The following is a 19279-nucleotide window of genomic DNA, read 5'->3' as shown; positions in this document are numbered from 1 at the left end:
TAAACTCCTCTCTCTCTGATTTTCCATGAGTTAATGGAAAAGATTCATTTCTTGGGGATTCCAGTATTGCTTAAAAAAAAGAACAACTGGCTGTTACAGTATCTGAAGTAGGAATGTTATTTCACAATGTCTGGGCAGGAAACAATATTCATAGAATCATAGACTCATATTGCATGTCGATATGTTCTGTTCAGCACTTAAAGCATCTCTCTGGTCTAACGCAGCTCATTTAGGGGAAAGACTTCTGAAACATGCTTTAGGCTCATAAGACTTGATTTGTGATTCTAGTTTAAATGACTTCATTCTGAGGAAACACTAAACCTTTGGCAACTCTTATTGGTTTTAGCTTTTGCCTTTACTGTTCGAAGTTCGCAGCATCTCTCTTTTCAAATCTATTCAGTGCAGCAATGGGTTTTTGAGCTCAGTGTTGATAAGCAAAAGCAGGGGCACAGCAAAGTTACTTTTTCAGTCTAAATGCTACCATTTAGTCATGATACCTGCACAGCGAGCTGGAGGGTTTGCAGGAAAAACATTATACAGTCCTGTCATTCAGAGAAACTTACTGCAGCAAGGAGCTCCTGTGATTTAAACGCAATCACTTGCTCACAACTGTTGCAAAACTGGGTTCTCAGGACACGGAGCTGCCCCCAGCCAGCTACTTTTCCAAACAATCAATCACCTGCATGTTGAATTCCTGAAACCTGAAGCAGCCTTTTTCCCTGTCCAACGTTTTTCAAAGCGGTGATAGCTGAGATCCTGGCAAACACATGTAAATGTAAATGCAAAGACTCTGTTTCCCCTTGCGCATGGGGCATCTCCCTCCTCCTCTCCCCGAGGAGTACCCAGTGCAGTGGCTATGGGAGAACTGTGCAGTGATCAGCTCGTCCCCTGGCTGATGGTGAGGACAGACGCTGTACGTGCAGAGCAGCAAGGTGGAGTGGTTTGAGGGAAGCTTGTGTTGATCAGCAAGGGAGGTGGATAGAGCAAGGACTGTTGTAATGGCCTTCACCTTTCTTGGTAGCTGCTGTATCACAGAACAAATACATCAAATACAGTTTACAGTGTGTTGCCCAATCTGAGATGGTTTCACAGCTACAGCTGTGCCCGAGGTGCACTGTTCTCTTAGGGTTTGTGCTGCCATAGTCCCGTTCCTCCCACCTGGGCTCCTTGGATGCTGTGCCTGCCTTCCCCAGCCAGCTCCATTCCATTGTGGCTCCAGAGAGGGTTTTTCCATGAGGAAGCGGCTGCTGCAGTGGAGCACGTCTGTCCTGTTGGTCGCTGAGAGCACATTTCCATGGCGAGGGCTGTCTGTCTGTGTCTGAAAGCAGCTAACACTCGGTTCACGTTTCTCCCACTAGGTCATCCTCTTTCAGTACTGACTGCGCGAACTCTTCCTCATCTGCCCATGGCGCTACCAGCACCACTGCCCCTCAGCCGCTGAAACACAGCGTCCAGCCCAAGGCAACTGTTATCAGCCATGCAGGAGAAACTCAGACCCAGCATTCTCAGTTCTTTCCATTGACCAGCACCTCACATCCACTATTATTTCTCCAGCGCCACTCTGTGTATGTGTGTGTTGAGTGCAGAATTACCTTTTTCACTTGTTTCTTGTGGACTTGTAGAATGACCGTGAGTCTCTCCAAGGCAATGCCGGACACAGTCAGAATTAGTGACTCTACTGTGCTTGCAACTCTTGCTCCCAAACCCATGGGAATATGAACAAACCAGAACGTGCTGAGTCTCAGGGGGGGTTCGATGATCACCTCTGAACATAAAGGAAGGAGGAATTTCTGTGGTTTGGCCTGATTCTCGTTTTGCACCAGTGAAGCGCTGTCGGTTCCCGGACGTCCCTCCCGATTTCCACTTGCACGTGTGAAATCTGAAATGAGCTTTTTGGCTCAGCAACTCGATATATACACAGATCTTCCTGAGCCAAACTCGCAGGTAGCTGAGACTCCACTAAGTGGAAAACATGATGCCAGCTGGAAATAGGCAGTTTTTCTTCCTCCTCAAAGTGCTTTAGAATCACTTGTCCTTTGATCACTCCAAGGTAAGTAAATCTTAGTGGTTTTTCCCCCCCGTTTTATAGGAGGGGAAACCAAGATATCCTAAACTGAGAAGAACCGTGGGGGTTGGTGGCAGAGCCAGGTTTAACACCCTGAAGTTTTTGATTGCTGCCTTGTTCTTAGAACAATGAATATCTCTCTCCTTCTCCTCTCCAAGCCACCTGCCAAATCTTGTTTTTCACTCTTGTTCTTTATTAACAAGCTACTTTAATTCCTTGAAGTCATATTGGATCACAAATTGGTGATTGCAGAATGTACCTACACAAAACTCTCAGATGCTCCATATGCTGGGAGTGGGAAATCCTCAATGGAAGCTGGTTGTGAAGGCATAGAAATGTTCTGCCCTGGTGCGGACCCAAGTTCAGTCAGTGGGAACAGTGGGGTAGCAATGGGAGATTGGTTAAAAGGCGAAACCCTCGGCAGAGCCAGCAGGAGCAGTCCTAGCTGAGTGGACAGCAAGGTGATGGCATATTCCTTTATCTGACAGCACCGTTCTGATTCCCTCTGCCCTCCTGTTATTCCCCATTGCTGGAATATGGCTGCTGCTGCTGCCAAGTCCTTGGAGGAAGGCGCAGCTCAGGAGGGCTGCTGCTGGCGGGGCAGGCACCACAGGGCTCATCGCAACAGCAAAGGAAGTGCTCAGCACTCTGGCCCCAGATCAGGAAAAAAGCTCCAAAATGATCCTTCATTGATGGCAATAACAAAAAGTAAACACGGAACCTTTGCCAACCCTTCTCAGGTTGCACCAAGCCAAGAGCAGGTCTGCAACAAAACCTCTCTCCACGCAAGCACGCGGCTCTGTCTTGCTGCTAAGTGTCTGTGAGGCTGCGTTTCCAAGAATGTGAAAGCCTACTATGAGCCACAGTTAGTGTGTAATATGACTGAACTGTGCCTGAGGACCAGGAGACAGGAATCCATCCGTTGCATAACTTGTTTTTAGTTTGAACTCCAGATATGTGTGTTTTTCTCCATGGATCAATCTCCATTGGGTAGGCAGCCATCCCAAAGGCTTGGCCAGCCCCTATTGCACACGTGGCAAGGCTGTGCCCGTGAGCTGTGTGTGACACTCATGGCCAGACCTGTGGCTCCAGCTATAATCATGAGGCGTGCTCACTGCTGTGACCGCATGGGGAACAGCACTGGGAGATGTGGATGTCTGATGAGGTGGCCACCAAGAGGTCTTTGAGAAGTAACTGAATACAAGCATGCATTGATATTTGTTGGAGCAAATATATATATATATTATATATATGTGTGTATATATATATGCACACACAGAGGTTTGTATGTGTGTATATATATATATATATAAAAAAAAATACAGAGTGTGATGGTAATACCTTGGACAGTAAGGCCAGTATTCTATTTGCAGCTACCAGCTCTACCCCCAGTTTAAAATAACATTTGAAAAGAGAGAGGAAATTAAGTCCACAAAGTATTATTGTCACCTCCTGACATGTGAATAACTATTTCCAGTGTGTAGCCAGTGACAAGGCACTCTCTTACGCCTGACCTGACTGGAACCGCCGCTGCAGAGGTGTCCCCTCGAGGAGGGGACAGTCACCAGTTGTACCCATTGCAGTCATTGGTGTCCTTTCGGTAGCACTGAGGGAAGGATGGGTGTCCCTTTGTTGGCTGTTGGTGGTGTTTGTTATTGCAAGGCTGGGGTGGATTGCTGTGTCTGCATGCAACAGCTTTAAGATGCTGGTCGTGGTCAGCAGGATCACTTCTCTATTTGTGCTCGCACATCCTAACGAGCGTTTCGCTGTGGAATTAGTGCCATAAATGAAGGGGTGGTTGTTTGATTTAAGACCGAAGGAAAGACTCCAGGCTGTAACTTGACCTGATCGCAGTACTTGAGATTTCCACAACTGTTTTGTTGAGGGAGAAAATGTTTTTCTGATGCATTTCTCTTCTGTCTCGGCAGTGCAATGAAAGGGAAACTATTAAATATGTATCTGCTCAATATCAACTTCCTGATCAAAAAGAACCCCACTTGTGAAATGTACTGTATAGCAAAGTGTGTGTAACTGATACCACTGACAGGACTGGAGCGCAAAGCAGAGGGAGCATCGGTGCTTCTCTCCAGTGGAAGTGGACTCACCACAGCCCATGGGGTGAACTGCCTCGCACAGATTGTGCTCCGGGGCACTTCCCCCCATAAGTAGCCAGGAGCAGCTTTGCTAATTCAGAAATCAGGCTCTGTTTATATTAAACCCAAATTGTTTGCAAAAACTGGAAGCAATTCAGCTTGTGCAGTTTTAGAGCTAATTATGTGTATGGAAAATACTCAACTGTACCAAGAATGTAAGAAATCCTCTAATTTATTCAATACATTGTTTCACAACATGTTTCACACTGACTGTTGCCACTGAACCAAACCTTATCTCAGGTCATTTGCATTCATCTCCTGTCTGTAGATTAAAAAACAAAAAAACCCCACAAATAAAATGAAAATCATTCTCATTTTCTTAGTTTATTCAGTAATTGCCACATGGGCTCTGGTGCAGCGATGCAGACTCCACAGACTAAACTTTTCCAGTTGCTATTTCAAAACCTTTTGCAGAAACAAATCCAATGAAGATAGCCAGTGAAGGCCTTTCACTGGAGTTTAATAAGAACTAAATAAGGCTGAAAGTGGAATGGTTTACAGTTTTATTACCAGTTCTTTTTGGTTTTGGCTCATGCTGGTTAACCCCAATACCCGAGCTAAAGGTGCTTACACAACTTCTTAGTTGGGATGGGGGAGTGGGAACCAATCCTGCACTACTATCAGTGATATATCCGTAGGATGCCAACCATAGACTCGTCAGTTTGATTTCATCTGCCAATCATTTTGTTGTAGCATGTTGCAGTTCTGCATGTCTTGGCTACAATGGTTAAACAAGAAGTTTCTCTGAATGAGTGGACAGTCAAGACTAATATTTATTTTAAAAGAAGTAAAACTAAATTGTAAGCACTTTTTTTGTAAAACCAATGTCTGTTTTGTTACATACTTTTAATGTTGTGCTTTGTAAATGTCTTATTTGTGTAATAAATAAAGTTAATGCAAGTAGAAGTGCTGGCACTTACATCCAGAAAATGATGTAATTCCATTTTATTTTATTTTTAAATACTTTCTGGCTTACTAATCAAGCAGCAACCCACCCAGTTTTCCTCTTTTATTATTTTGTTAAACTCTGGCTTCAGGAGAGTTCAACAAACGTTCGTAGTAAATGGATATAATTTCCTAGTTAGCAAACCAGTCATTAAAGAATACCTCTGGTGTACATTATTACAATGATCAATCAATATCAAAGTACTGAGCAAAAAGAGAGGAAAGGAATTCACCAGGACAGCTAACTAAAATCTGGGGAAATAATGTTGATTAAGATGGATTTGAATGACTTCAACACTGAATCCAGGCACACTCTTTAACAAATTGTTTTCAGGCTTAATAAGGTTTATACATAGTACACTACACACAGGAATATTAGTGTGAGTACAGTTTGCTTTTTTTCCATGGCTTTTTCTCAGCATGACTGATTAAATGATTATTTCCAGTTTTGTTTGTGCTGACAAAGATGACAGAAAGATTATATCCCTGTGGAGGGAAAGGGGGAGACAAAGCCATGAGGACAAATTAGATTTATTGTGAATCAGATTACCTGCTTGGGAATATTATCATCTAGCAAAAACTGTTTTCATGGTTTGGGTTGATGCTCACTTGTCTCATCCCAAGCTTGTCGGCAGGTCTGAATGATCCATTCATGCTCCTCATCATCTAAAATGGAGATAAAGAGAATGTCAGATATCACCATGTCAGACCCGCTCTTTGCATCAGTAGGGCCCAGCTCAAACAATGTTTTTTTGTGAAATAAATCCATTTTTAGCCATTGGCATCTCTTAGAACCCATTTCTTTATTTCTTTAAATATAGTGTGCTGTTGTGTTGGAATTTGTCAAGGCAGGAGGTACTGGATCTATGGCAATGACTCGGGTTATTTGTCTGTTTGATAAGATTAGCTTGGGTGAAACTGAGATTTATATGTATAGATTGCATTTTTGGGTATTTTGGCTGGAGATGTGCAGGAGATGTGTTGAAACTATCAGAAATGAAGATACACATGTTTTAAATACCATGTCTGTGTTGCTTGTCAGTTTATGAAAGGTGATGGTAAAGTCAAACCCTTGGTTTTCCAGCTTTTCTTTCAATGCTGTTTTGATACGTACTTCATGACAGGTATTGATAAGTGGATACAGTGGCTGATAGACGTATGTTAGACCATCTTCTGTGTCCCTTGTTAGTATTCATGGCTGTCATGTTTATTGTCAGAGCATAACGACAGTGTGGGAAGAGAAAAAAAAATCAAAGACAATGTAGGAAAAACCGAGCATCCAGCAAAGTTTGAATAGAAATTTAGTGTATGATTACAAGTAATAACTTGGTAAATGTTAAGTTGTGGCTTTTTAATCCAGAGATTTGAACATTCTGCAGCCTTTTATTTTGTGTCTGTGCAGGGGAAAAGAGATCTGTGTAGCAGACCAGGAAAAATAAACTTCAAAAGCCTTCAAAAACCAAATCAAAGCACTACTTAAAACAATACCTGTATTTATTTTCACATAAATGAAATATGTTAGAGCTGCTTCTTGTGTGTACCACTGTCTTAACAAATTCATATCAGCTGCTTGTGATGCATGTCCCTAACCTGCTTCCATCTAAATTTTAAGGGGTTTGTAGCAGCCCTTATTACCTGAAAGAACAGAATGACTGCAAGGATGGAGCAGAGGGGTCTGTAACCCTGGTACTGTGGCCATTGCTTGCCATAGTGCATAATCTCCTTTATTTACACAGTGCTCTGCTCTGAGCACCCTGCTTAGGTAGGTCCAAAAAGCACGTTGCTTGTAAGCAGTCACATTTTCATGGAGATCTTTTGACTGTGGAGTTGTACCTTCATGTTAAAGTGACACAGGAGCTTTTGAAATGCAAATGGTAGAAAGGTTCTGGGAATGAAGTTGTGCTATTGAAGAAGTGACAGTCCATAGAAGAGTATGTGATAAATTAGGTCTGATGCACAAATCTTTAAGCTTGGAGGTTAATCTTATTGGTTGCAGTGGGGTTTGAATTAAGTGAGCCTGGTCTTGGCTTTTTTGATTCCTTTTTGTTCTTCATGCTACCCTCCCCTTTCTCTCATTCCTGAGTTGAGTGCATGCCTTTGCTTCCGTGAGGTGCTGCTCACAGGCAGCTCTGTTGGCATCCTGGTGAAAGCAGCCTGTGCCAAAGCATTTATCCCTTGTCTGAATGGCAGCACTTCTCTGCCACCCTTGACAAGCAGTAAGCAGAAAGGTTGGTTAACTCAGAGGAGGTTTTCCCTAAGTGCTTGCTCTCCAGTTTGCTCTTTGCATGCAGCCACTGGTTTCCAGACAAAGTGCTTGCTTGTGCTGACTGACCCTCTTCTTATTCCCCACTCAAGGTTGTTGGCTTGCAAGAGATGGGTTTGGTGATGAGCGCCCACCTTTTGAGCAGCACCCCAGTGAATGGGTTGGAGAACGCACTTGTGCTGCTATTGTTCCAGCAGCTCAGCCTGTAGGCTTGCTTTAATGACTGAAAAATGGTCACCATTCAGATAGAATAGTCAAGTTCAGCTCATTCTGTGTTTCATTGAGATGATATCTTTTTTTATTCCCTGTTTGAATGAATCAATAGGTCCATAACAAAATACCCTGTTAATGGCATGTTTCTTATTTGGGTGAAATAAGAGAGGAAATAAATGCTGATAAATATGCTAAAAGGGAAATTAAAAGGATGAGCACTGAGGCTTAAAGACCACGCAATCGTTACAGAGGCAGAGATTCCACAGAGGGCTGCAGCGGGAATGCTAATGTGGTCCTTAAGCTTTCTTAAAACAACATCAAAGCCATAATCAATGTGCTGGCTTTTGTTCTATGCACTAGGTGTTCCAGCACTGTAACAACGTGATCACATGAGCCTCGGCTATAACAGATAGTGTCCAGCCTGGGAAGCGCTGTGATTTTAGCTGGAATCACCTTAACTATAAAAATATAGTTTATCTGAGCTTGCAATAATTGCAAGAAAATGGAACTTTTGTCTATTTCTGCCATGGTGGAGGAATAAACCAAACTGACACAATGCTATAAATCACCACTTTCTGCTTGTATTTGGGAACAGATATATGTGGTTCACCTGAGTACTAGAAATAATCAGCCCTGCCTTCCTAATGAGAAACCTACGTAGCTGAGCATCAGGGGTACAAGCACTAAGAAAGGCAGGTGCCAACTTGGCTTCATTTAACAGGTTTCCAACGTAGCCTTGGTTTGCCCAGATTGTTCCCTCCTGCGCTTTCATGGTCTCCTAGGAAAGCACACAAGGCACGTCGCTCTAAGGATTTTAGCCTCCCCAGACCCATCCCAAAACATCTTGGTTCACGCAGTGATCTGATCCCATGCAAATTAAACCCATGTTCATAAGCACTGCTTAACTTGCATGTGGCGTAATCAGATGCAAGAACTGAATGAGCTGTATGAATATCAACTTTGTATGAAAAGGGAAAATAGATGCAATGAGTCAATATCCCAAAAAAACAACCTAAAGCAAATCCCTAGAGCTGCCATCCAACCTAGCATCCTGTATGACTGGTCTTTGCTCTAGGTAAAGGGAAATCAAAGAACTGATCCAGCATAGCGAGAACCACAGACCCAGAGATGAGAATGGCTCCAGGGCTGGCTATGTGAGAAGAGGCAGGGAAATATTAGAATGTAAAGAGTTAAGCTATGGTAAAACATACTTTTGCTACACTAAAGAAGACTGGTTGATAATTACTGTAGTTTTAGGGCTATTTGAATCAGTGCAGCTGCAACCTCTTCAGTAGTAACCCCTGAAACAAGACAAACTGGGTTTATTGTACTGAACAAGTCTTAAAGCTCCTCCCTGATTGTTAGTAATTGGCAGCAATGGACTTAACAGCCTCTTGACTACCCTTTTTACACTCTACCTGACTGTGCAGCTAACAATTTAAATCACAGATGCCGATCCTTCTTTGTGGCAGCTGCTTGTTAACTACATGTTCCTCTTTTTCTGTCACTGGCTGCTTCCATAACCCTGCAACACCAGGGTTAGATTGGAGAATCACATTTCATCAATATTTAAAATGGAATTAAACCTTGAAGTTTGATTAATGCTACCGGATAGTGAGTTGTAATTACTATTTTGCAAATTGCAATTGTTTGAATATGTTAATATGATTGTCTGAGCACATCTTCACCTTCACGAGTAATTTTCCCTTTAAAAAAGATTTGGGGAAAAAAAATAAAGACTACAAACTCTTTAATCAGTGGTAAATTATCCCCCTGTGCACAATTAGGTGCTGTGGGGTTCTTCATGTTGTGTGCTGAATTCTGTGTCCGTGTATTTATCTTTCAAAGTTTACCCATTTATATGGATTTTCCTCAGTAGAATAAACACCCATGGAACAGACTTTGCTGAAACAGGACTAAACCATGGTGATATTTGAAGGTAAAGAAGAGAAAGCTTTATCTGAAAATATTATTGCAATCTGGTGTATCCCTGCTCAGTAAATGTTATTTCTTCCGAAGTTAGTGAAATATTGATTATTATAATCACATATCATTGAAATCTTGAAACAGAGATAGTGAGAGATCTGCACAGATGAGCTGTTAGAATATATGGAAGTATTGACTGATTCTTCTGAACTGTTTTCTTGTGTCTCAATCTAAAACAAATCAGTTTCCTAGCACCCACAAAATACACTTTGACTATTGCGGGTCAGATCCTCAGCCAGCCCAGGCTGGGACAGCTTCTCTTTTGCACTCAATTCAGGCTGTTTTCATTGAGCAAGCAGAGATATATGGAGCCAACCCTGGTAGCCACCTGCATGACTGATCCCCAGAACAGCATCTGCCCACAGTAGATGATAACCAGGGGTGCAAGTCCTGCTGACCTACTGCTGGACACTGTCTACACAGTTGGCAGGTCAGTGTGGCTGGAGTCTCTTCAGGCAAATAAGACCCAACTACATCTGTTGGTCACGCTGTGTTCCTGCAAGTAGCCCATTTCAAAATCTTCTTAACAAATAATTGCTTTGCAAGTTCCTTCCTTGTTTTGGTTGGCTTTAGGGGAAACTCCAAATGCCAGCAAAGTCCAAACAGGTGTCTGTCAAACATGCTGTAATGTGTATTCCATAGTGAGCCCAAACTGCAGCCCACTTAAATCAGCAGATTTCTGCTCAGCGTCTCAACAAAATGAAACTACTTGTCTGGTTTTCAATGTTCAGTCTAAAAGTAGTGGCAGAAGAGACTTCCCCAACTGCACAGTCCAGATTTATCTCTCAGATGGGATTAGAAACAGCTGAAAATCCAGGGTGGGCTTGCTTCAGGGTGCTTCCAAGGGATGGCTTGAAAATACACTGTAATTTAGGTGCATTTAATCTTCCTATATTGAATGCATATTGCGAAGTTCAGAATTACTTGCTTCTAGCTATTGCATTTCTGTGTTGGTTATGGAAACCTCAGCTGTGAGAGACCCCTTAGGACTGCATGTTTAGGTGTCTGCCATGATGCAGAGTAGAGACTATCAGCGAACAGCAGTATTGTCATAATAGGCTTCTGGATTTGCCCCCTTAACTAATGCTTTGCCAGGAAACCACCTAGAGGTGCATAGGAAGATGTGCTGCATTGAAATTGGAATACTTGGTGGCTTGCACAGACAAAAAGCCTACATTGCTCACCTTAAAATCCTTGTCTGACTCTGTGTTAGGTCTTTGTACCCCACTTTGTAGCTGTATTTGTTCGTAGTGTCTTAAAGGCTTTGTCTACACTGGAGACCTGATGCACACCCTGATTCACTCCAAAATTCAGATCCTTGGATCCCTACTCTGCCCAAAGGCAAGTTGGGACCAGATGGAGTAGGCATCGTCCCTTCCTTCACCCTTGCTTTTGTTAAAGGCCATGTGAGCAAGAAGGGAAGTAGATGTGCCCTGGTATGTGCCTCCACTGGGACAATCAGAGGCTGGCAGCTCCGGCGTACCCTGAGGACACGGCTGTGTGGTAAGAGCAGCTTTCCATGACTATGGTTTGCAAGAGGGTGTGTTTACAATAGACAATCCTTGAACAAGAGCTGGGTTTCCTTTCTGTTTGCAGAGGGCCCAGTGCATGCAGACCATTGTAAACAACAATATCATTTAATTCTTTCGCATGCCTGACTCCTCCCATCACCCGCGGTGCAGTTTATCATGTTCTTCCACTACACAATTACAATCACATGTGATAGCATCTCAGCCATAGATTCTGCCTGGCACACCCCTTCCATTTCCACTGTCCCCTCCGGGTCCCTAGCACCACTTTCCTTACTGCACCTGACCCCACCAACATCAAGGCTGGCAAGAAAATGGAAAATATGTTTTCAATTAACCTTTGCTTCCACCCACAAATTCTCACCCTTCCATTTACTTTTAATTACTGTGATTCCAAAATGGCCCCCAAATGAACTTTCCATCTCTTGTAAAACTTGTTTTCACATGAACTGTATAGTTGACTATAAGCGCCTATAAGACTTGTGCGTAACCTATTTAATGGATTCACAATAGGATGGCAAGCACGCAAACAAAGTTGTTATTCTTGGCATGCCACAATTTGGAACTGAAGCTTTCAGAGTTTTCAAAGCAATAAGTATTTTAAGACCAGGAAACCACAAGGAACAGTATATCTGCAAAAGCTATAGCTACTGAAACCACTGTTGTAACTTACATCATGATGCACATATTAAAATTATCATTGTTGGCTATAGTCTCGGCTATAAGTTGTATCAGTTCATAATCCATTTTACTGAATTGAGTATATTTTATATTAAAACATGTAAGCCAAATGGTTACGCGGATGAGAAGTCCCCAGCTCTGTCTGTCACCTGAGCAGAGTTTGATTTGCAATGGCATTCAAAATGTGCCTGATCTTAACACATTTCTATATAAAAATATAAGGAAGAGCATAAGATGAGTAGGAGAATTGGTCTAACATTTTAAAAAGTGTTTAAGGAAGAGTAAGAACAGACATGGGGCTTCTCACAGGAGTCTGGGATCTCCCCTTTACATTAAGTAGACACAATTTCTTTCTGCCATCTTCTCTTCAATACTCGTTCATTTGCCTAGCCCACTCAGCAGTCCACAGTTTGATACTTCCTCATGTTCTGCCTCTTCTCCTCCTAAGATTTGGCTCTTGAACTGGTTTAGTTGTTAAGCATTGGAGAAGATTGAGGTCCAAAGCTCTCACATCAGGATAAAAGCTGACTAAGATATAGGAAAAGATAGATGAGCAACACTTGGACGCCAGGTGAATGAGCTATATTACAATTTCTGACCTTCCTCTTAATGTAATATTTTTCAAATCTTCTATCATAGAAGCAGTGAGTATGGAAAGCAAGTGGAATTGTGTGAATGTGGGAAAAAACCTATGTCCTGGGACTAGACACAAGGGAAAAAAGAATATAGAAGATGGAGGAGGCAAGAGCAAAAGGTGAATTTGTATGGGCATGTGTAGAGCCTTGTGGCCAAAGAAAACAAGCTGAGTGCCATGGCAGAGAGGGAAAGTATTTTTTGCAGTGGTATTTTGGAGGAATCAAAGAGGCCAGCAAGAGGAGTTAGCAGTAAAAAGGACAAGCACTCCTGCTGATGCAAGAAAACCAAAGGACTACTCACATTTGTATGCTCTACTGTGTAAATTGAGAATAGTATTGGCTCTCTGTTTTACAAAACCCTGTATTCAGAAATAAGTTTGTCAGCCAAAGTAAAGAGGAAAAGATCAATGGATTGCAATAAACAGCATTTAACATAAAAATGAGTAAAATTTACAATTCAGTTAACTTGTGAAATGTTAAAAAAAATCAGCAAACAATGGACACAATTTGTTTTGTTCAGAGCCCAGAGGTAGAGACCAAATCCTCTAAATTAATTTCTGCAAAAGCTGGGGTTTTTTTCCAAACAGGTCTGGATCCTATTCGTTGTAGAATATACTGATTACCAACTATTTTTAAGAGCTTTACACAAACATTATTTCTTTTGTTGTGTGAAATGCAGAATCAGCCATCTGGCAAATGCCCCAGAGCTAAAATCTTTTACATGACATATAATTCAAAATGATTAAATATACAACAGAAAATAGCTATAGCATTGCACTTAAAATAGCATGAACTTTTACTGCCGATCAAAACTGATTTCTTTAGCTTAACAAGTATCCAAAGAACAATTATTTGAAGAGCTTTTAAGAGTTTCAATATGTAGGAACTAAACCTCATCTAAATTCAGTATCTTAAGTCAAATAAAAAAGAAACAAATGTACAAAAGATTAAATGGTCCTGCGTTATAAGTAGACATTTAAATCTATGGGAAGCTAAATTCATTCGAACAAAAATACTATATTCCCTCTGTATGTGTATTGCTGGGGCTTTCCTCTCCATTGCTAAGGGCATCTGCCAAAACAACTCTCACATTCTTAGGCAATGACTAGGGACTAGCCTGGAATCAGACTGTTCATCCACTCCCTCCATCATCAGAATGGGCAATTTCAAAGAAGAACAGGGAATAAAGCTCTGTGCATGATCCCTAAGTGCAGTCAATCTTTTTTCCTGCACCACAGTCGACTTTAAGTTAAACTTGCTGTCTTTTTTCCAGAAATACTCCAGGCCTGAAAAATTGCCAGCTCCTCATCCCACACCCAATTCTGCAGTAGTTTATGAGAAAGAGCACGCAAACATCTGCATGTGTTTGGGGTACATAAGGGTAGGTACAGAAATATTACCCTGCATAATTATTGAGCGGTTATGGCTCTGTTTCTCAACTACATTTTTCAGACAAGTCAAAGTCTACATCTCCCAAAAGCACTTGGTGCAAGTCAGATCTGAGTTGTGAGACAAAAAAAAGGGCTAAATGTAGGTTTTTCTCATGGATTTGCACACTTGGATAAACCTGCAATGGACGAATACATCGCCGCCAACTTTCAAGAACATTTTCCTTCTAAATTCTTTCAGACCAAGCATGAGAACCGTCATCGCAAGGTAACAACGTGAGGCAATTGTAAGTCTGTGATTGCTCAGGCTTAGAATTGAAATGGCTTTCCACCCTTGCCTGTGGAGTTGGGTCAGCCTCAACCAAAGAACCTCAGATGTTCTAATCCCAGACTTTTCTAAACTGTAATAAAATAATGTTCTTGAATCTTGACCTTTTCAGCTCATAATGATTCCCAAAGCAGCAGGATTTTTCCTGCTGCTTTTTACAAGACTTTCAGGCTTGAAGAAATCCTAAGCTGATTGCTGGCTCGTTTGGGATTGCAGCAACACCAAAACCTCTCCTCTTAATAAGATACTTGTCCTGGTTCTCTGGGCCTAATCCTGCTTTTAGTAATATGCATGTTAATTCAGTTATCTGACTGAGCTTTTAGGGTAAAGGCAGGCTTTGTGTCCTCCTGATCTTGATGTTATATGAAGAGATGCGTATATTTCAGGAGGAAATACTGACTGCAGTATAGAAAGATTCCCTATGCACCATACACACATTAATTAAACCTGAAGATGGAATATGAAAATAGTAGCCCAAATATTCTCCTATTACAAAGAGCAAAAGCATATTTTATAGTATTTAACTCATCCTTCCGACCACCACAGGAGAAATAAGGCAATTTTCATCAGAAGCATCTTTACTTTTCATCAAAAGAGAGGTGACCCAGGCAATCTCCTACAACCTTTTCCATCTCAGTATGACAAAATTTCTCTTTCTGACGGTATTTTCTCTTTGAAAGCTACGGGCCTCTCTGATGTTTGGAAGTCCTAAAACCTGAATGTCACAGATTTTCTTGTACCTCCCTGCTTTGCATTAAACATAACCTCATATATTTTCTACTTTCAGTGGAAAACTGGGACATCTTCCCATCTTTCTATTGACCAAACTCTGTTACAAAGGTGCCAGGAGTCCTATTTCTGGAAAAGAAATAAAGAAGTAAAATTCCTAGTGAAGCAGGAGTCTAGGCCCAGTATCTATTCAACATAAACAAGGTATCTCCTTACAAATGAGCATTCACATTCTTATTTATGTGTCCAATTTTGCGTACTCCGCAATACTGGAAGGAAAGAAAAGATGGAAGAACACATGGAGAATGGAGAGAAATTTGAGCATCCCTGAGGAAACAGAGGTTTAGGGACGGAGCAATAACTGCAAGATTGTGATGAGATTTTGGAAAACTTTGCTAGATAAAAACGTAGAACAAAACTGTTGCTGTCATTTCGTTCCCTGGGCCTGATTATGTTTTCATGATGGGCCTTTGCACTGCTTTAACTGCAAGAGCTCTTTCAGTAAATGAATGTCAGACCTCCATGCTAGTGAAACGCAAGGCTTGCCAAATTTATCAGGGGTCTCTGTGGCACTCTCCATCCACTCATCTTGACAAAGAAGCGGTGGAAGCAAACTCAGTAGTTTCAAATGGCGTCTGTTTTCTTCTCTTCTGGAATGGTACCTGGATGCTGCCAGTTTGGAGGCAAGTCAGTGCCAAGGCTCTATGTGGAGCTCTTCCTCGCTCTCCTTCACAAACAGCCAAGAAACAATCAGAAATTGCTTCATAATAGGGCCAAGGTGAAAGGTGAGAACTGGAGTAGTCTGAAAGCCTGCTGCCAGACCTGAGGAAGATAGTGTCATTTTGGTAAACCTGTCAAGCTGTTGTAAGAACTTCCTGAATGCTTCCTACCATCTGCTTTTGATGCTTTCAAGACTTGGCTGGAAGCCTGGAGGTTTTCCTGCTCCTTCCTGCCCAACCTATAATGGAGTAATTCTGGATCTGTTCCCTGTCATCCCAGCCTCTTCCTCAGTTTCTTCTGCTTACAGCTGGGTTTTTTTAACTATATTTTTTTCTCTTCACTGCAGTGGCCTTGTGCCCTGAATCATCTCTCCTGGGGCGGTCAGAGTTCCTCTGATGTTGAACAAGTGCCGGGTGTTTCAATTGTGTTCATGTTCTTGAGAGGAAGGGTCTGGCCTCCATGACACATTCCTTCTTCACACTCACATCAACACAAAGTTTAACTTTGTGTACAGGGCTCTCAATGGAACGGCCACACAAAGCACATCTCCAACGACTCCGTCAGACTGCACGCTGCGCCGCTGGGCTTAGTGAATATTGATGGATACAAATTGTAGGGTCTGAGATAAATGTCATGAAGGACAATGAGTTCAAAGAACAGATTAAAAAACAATAAATTGAATTCCAAGGCGTTCCCTCCTGTACTAATCTGTGTAGGTTCCTGTGTTTTTGGAAAGCATGTTGCTTATCTTCCTCATCAGTAGGCCCACAGCATTCCGGTATTTTGGATCAATGCCATTTGTAATAATCTAGATCAGTTTTTATTCAACGTTTATAAAACAGGCCATGTATCACAGGGTATATTTTATAGCAGATGGTATCTCCAATTCATTTAACCCCCCCTTCACTTCCCTCCTCCAATATCACAGTGCATACTTATAAGAGCTCTTCAAAGTAGAGCTGAGCAGAATTCTCTTCAACAAATAGTAAATTTGCTGAAAAATGGCATTTCCAAGCAACAAAACTGTTAAACTGTGGCACAGTGAAAAATGAGATGTTTTGTCTTCTAGAAAAGACGGGTCTTGCAATTTAAACATTTAGGGGGAAAAAAAGTCGGTAAGGAGTTGTTTTCAGAAATAATTTCTATTAAAAAAGAAGGTGATGAACTCCAGGGTTAAATAGCTAGAACACAAATGTTTGTTTCAGGTCAAATTGCATTTTCGGAGTTATCCCAGTGTCAACTGTTTTAGGATCTTCTGTGTGGTTTTAACTTGAAGAGTTTCTCTTTTGGCTTGATGAGAACTAATTTTCCCCAAGGATTATTAATTTGGGAACTCTGTCCATGAGACCCAGTATTTGCCAGACTTTACTCAAAACACAGCTCTTCAAGGAAGTTCCCTTGGGAAAGCCCTTTAGGGCTATTTCACCATAGTCCTAAGGCTCTTTTCAATAAAACGGGCTATTCTAACATCCAGAGATAAGCACATGCTTAAGGACTTTGCTGGTTCACAACAGCTTATTAGATTTCAGGATCAATGATGTACACCTTACAACCACTCCCTTACTTGAGATCATAATGGAAGAGGTTGAAAATCTTCTGAGATTCACATACCAAACAGTCATGTAATATATTTATTCATATCTGCTTGGGAATACTTCATTTTGCTTTTCATTTCATTTGGGAATACTTCATTCAATTTTGCAAACCGTGATTTATGCAACTCTGGGGATGCACATGTAGCTGACAAAAGTAAATAGGTAAAAAAATTTTAGCTCAGTGATAACAGAACCAAATCATGGACTTTTTTATGTTGTAGCTTTACTCATGCACCCTAGAAGCCATGATAAGTAAACTCATCTTAGTTTACCTTGCAGAAGAAGTTAATCATACCTGCGTTTCTCAGAAACCTGAATTTGTAGTCGACAACAACTCTGGTTTCAGGATTATAGAATCCATCACCACAGTCGTAACAGCCTTTTGGGATTTCTGGGGGAGGATCCAGATTTGTAAGCTGAGAAATATCTGGAAGAAGTAAAAAGAAGAAGAAAGGGTTTGCTTTATTCTGCGCTTTTTTTCCCCCCTCCTTTTTCATTTGTGCCTTTGGTCAAGATAACCAACACTGATCTCTGTGGCATTTGCTGTAACAATTATGCAGTCACCTTACACTAAGCTTTAGAAAACATTTTGCCAATTTTGCATAGGGAGAAAATAAAAATGGAAAACTGCATACAGCAAAAGTGCGTGATAAAATGGTATCACTAAGCTAGCAGCAACAGATATGACCCCAAACTCCAAACTGGGGCCAGGAGAGTCTTGCTGGCCACAGAGAACTACATGTAATCACTAAAATATTCTATGTATAAAGAAGAGTATTTTATGCATTACGTTACAAATTTTACGCACTTGGTCCTTATAAATCTGTTCACCTTCTGACTACAGAAAAATAGTAATATTATGAGTGTCTTTGGCAAAAAATAGACTGGACAGAAATGTTTATTTTGGTTTCTACTCTACAGCTACGTGGGACAGATGCATTCAAGCTTTATTTGATGTCCTGGATGCAAACTAGGTGCTTTTGTTCAACTTGTCTGTATTGAAAGCTCACTGCTAATGCAGTGAAGGTGAAATGTATAAAAGGGTTAATAGATGTAGATAACAAAGCCCTGTCCTGTGGGTCATTGCTGCAGAGGAGACCACGCTGTGGGCGCAGTGCTGCATCCTGCACTGCACGGAAGGTTCTGCATTCTTCTGGCAGCGTCATACAGTCAGGTCCTGAAATTAGCCAGAGCGTTTCTGCTCCATGTTACTCATGTAGCCGAATTAATCTTTCTTAAGCAAAGTTGTTAGTTTAATTCCTTCCAGACTCTTAGGATCGCAAGCGCAGTTCAGTACCAGGTTCTATAAGACCAGAGCAGATTTCTGTGTAAAATCTTCTGTCGTAGCCATCACAGTAATGCCATTTTTTATCTCTGTATTCGAGACCATCTGCAAAAGTGTATTTCCCCTGCAAAACATGTTCAAGCACTGAGTTAATAAACATGATGGATGGATTGAGCACAAACACAACCAGTCTTCCCACTGCCAAAACCGTGCCTCAGCCGAGCGCACGGGTCAGCTGGGGTTTAAGGAGCGCTGGGAGCTGCCTCTCCTGCCCACAGGCAGCCTCCCCTCGCACCTTTGGGTGCCAGAGGCCACCGAGGGGTGAAAAAAAATCAGCATGGTTCAGAAATCCGCTTATTTCACCCCAAAACCTCCCCCTGCAACGGGGCTGCCCCCATCAGCGCTCCCCTCGGGATGGGGTGAGGTGCCTTCGGGGTACCTGCGTGGGCACCCCGCGGTGCCAGACCGCCCGGTATACACCGCCGTTGGGGAACAGCAGCTCTCCCTCGCCGTCAAACATCCCGTCCTTCAGCATCCCCCGGTACTCGGTGCCCGTCGGTAGCGTGTAGCTGCCCAGCCCCTCCATCCTGGAACACAGACGGTGGTTGCGGAGGCCGTGCCGGGCAGCCCCGCTGCCCCGCTGCCCGCCGCTCCCACCTGCCGCGCACGGTGGTCCCGATGTACCGCCCCTCAGACACCTCCATGGCTGCCCGCTCCAGCCCGGCCCGGCCCGGCGGCGCTGTCTCCACGGCAACGCCGCCGCC

At 42.3% G+C, this 19279-nt stretch overlaps 1 protein-coding gene across 1 annotated transcript; it reads right to left on the bottom strand.

Moving 5' to 3' along the window:
- Nucleotides 1-5749: 5749 nt before the first annotated feature.
- Nucleotides 5750-19219, bottom strand: MORN5 (MORN repeat containing 5; the record flags this gene model as incomplete). The annotated part of the gene is made up of 5 exons (XM_080630723.1): nucleotides 5750-5829; nucleotides 17526-17657; nucleotides 18528-18639; nucleotides 18955-19102; nucleotides 19173-19219. The coding sequence occupies 5 exons, from the start codon at nucleotides 19217-19219 to the stop codon at nucleotides 5750-5752; spliced, it is 519 nt and encodes a 172-aa protein (XP_080486849.1).
- Nucleotides 19220-19279: the final 60 nt, after the last annotated feature.

The sequence above is a fragment of the Psittacula echo genome, assembly GCF_963264785.1.
Source record: "Psittacula echo genome assembly, chromosome: 16".
NCBI classification, from domain to species: Eukaryota; Metazoa; Chordata; class Aves; order Psittaciformes; family Psittacidae; genus Psittacula; species Psittacula echo.
The sequence above is the reverse complement of the archived record's forward strand: the minus strand, read 5'-3'. Positions and strand labels throughout refer to the sequence as shown.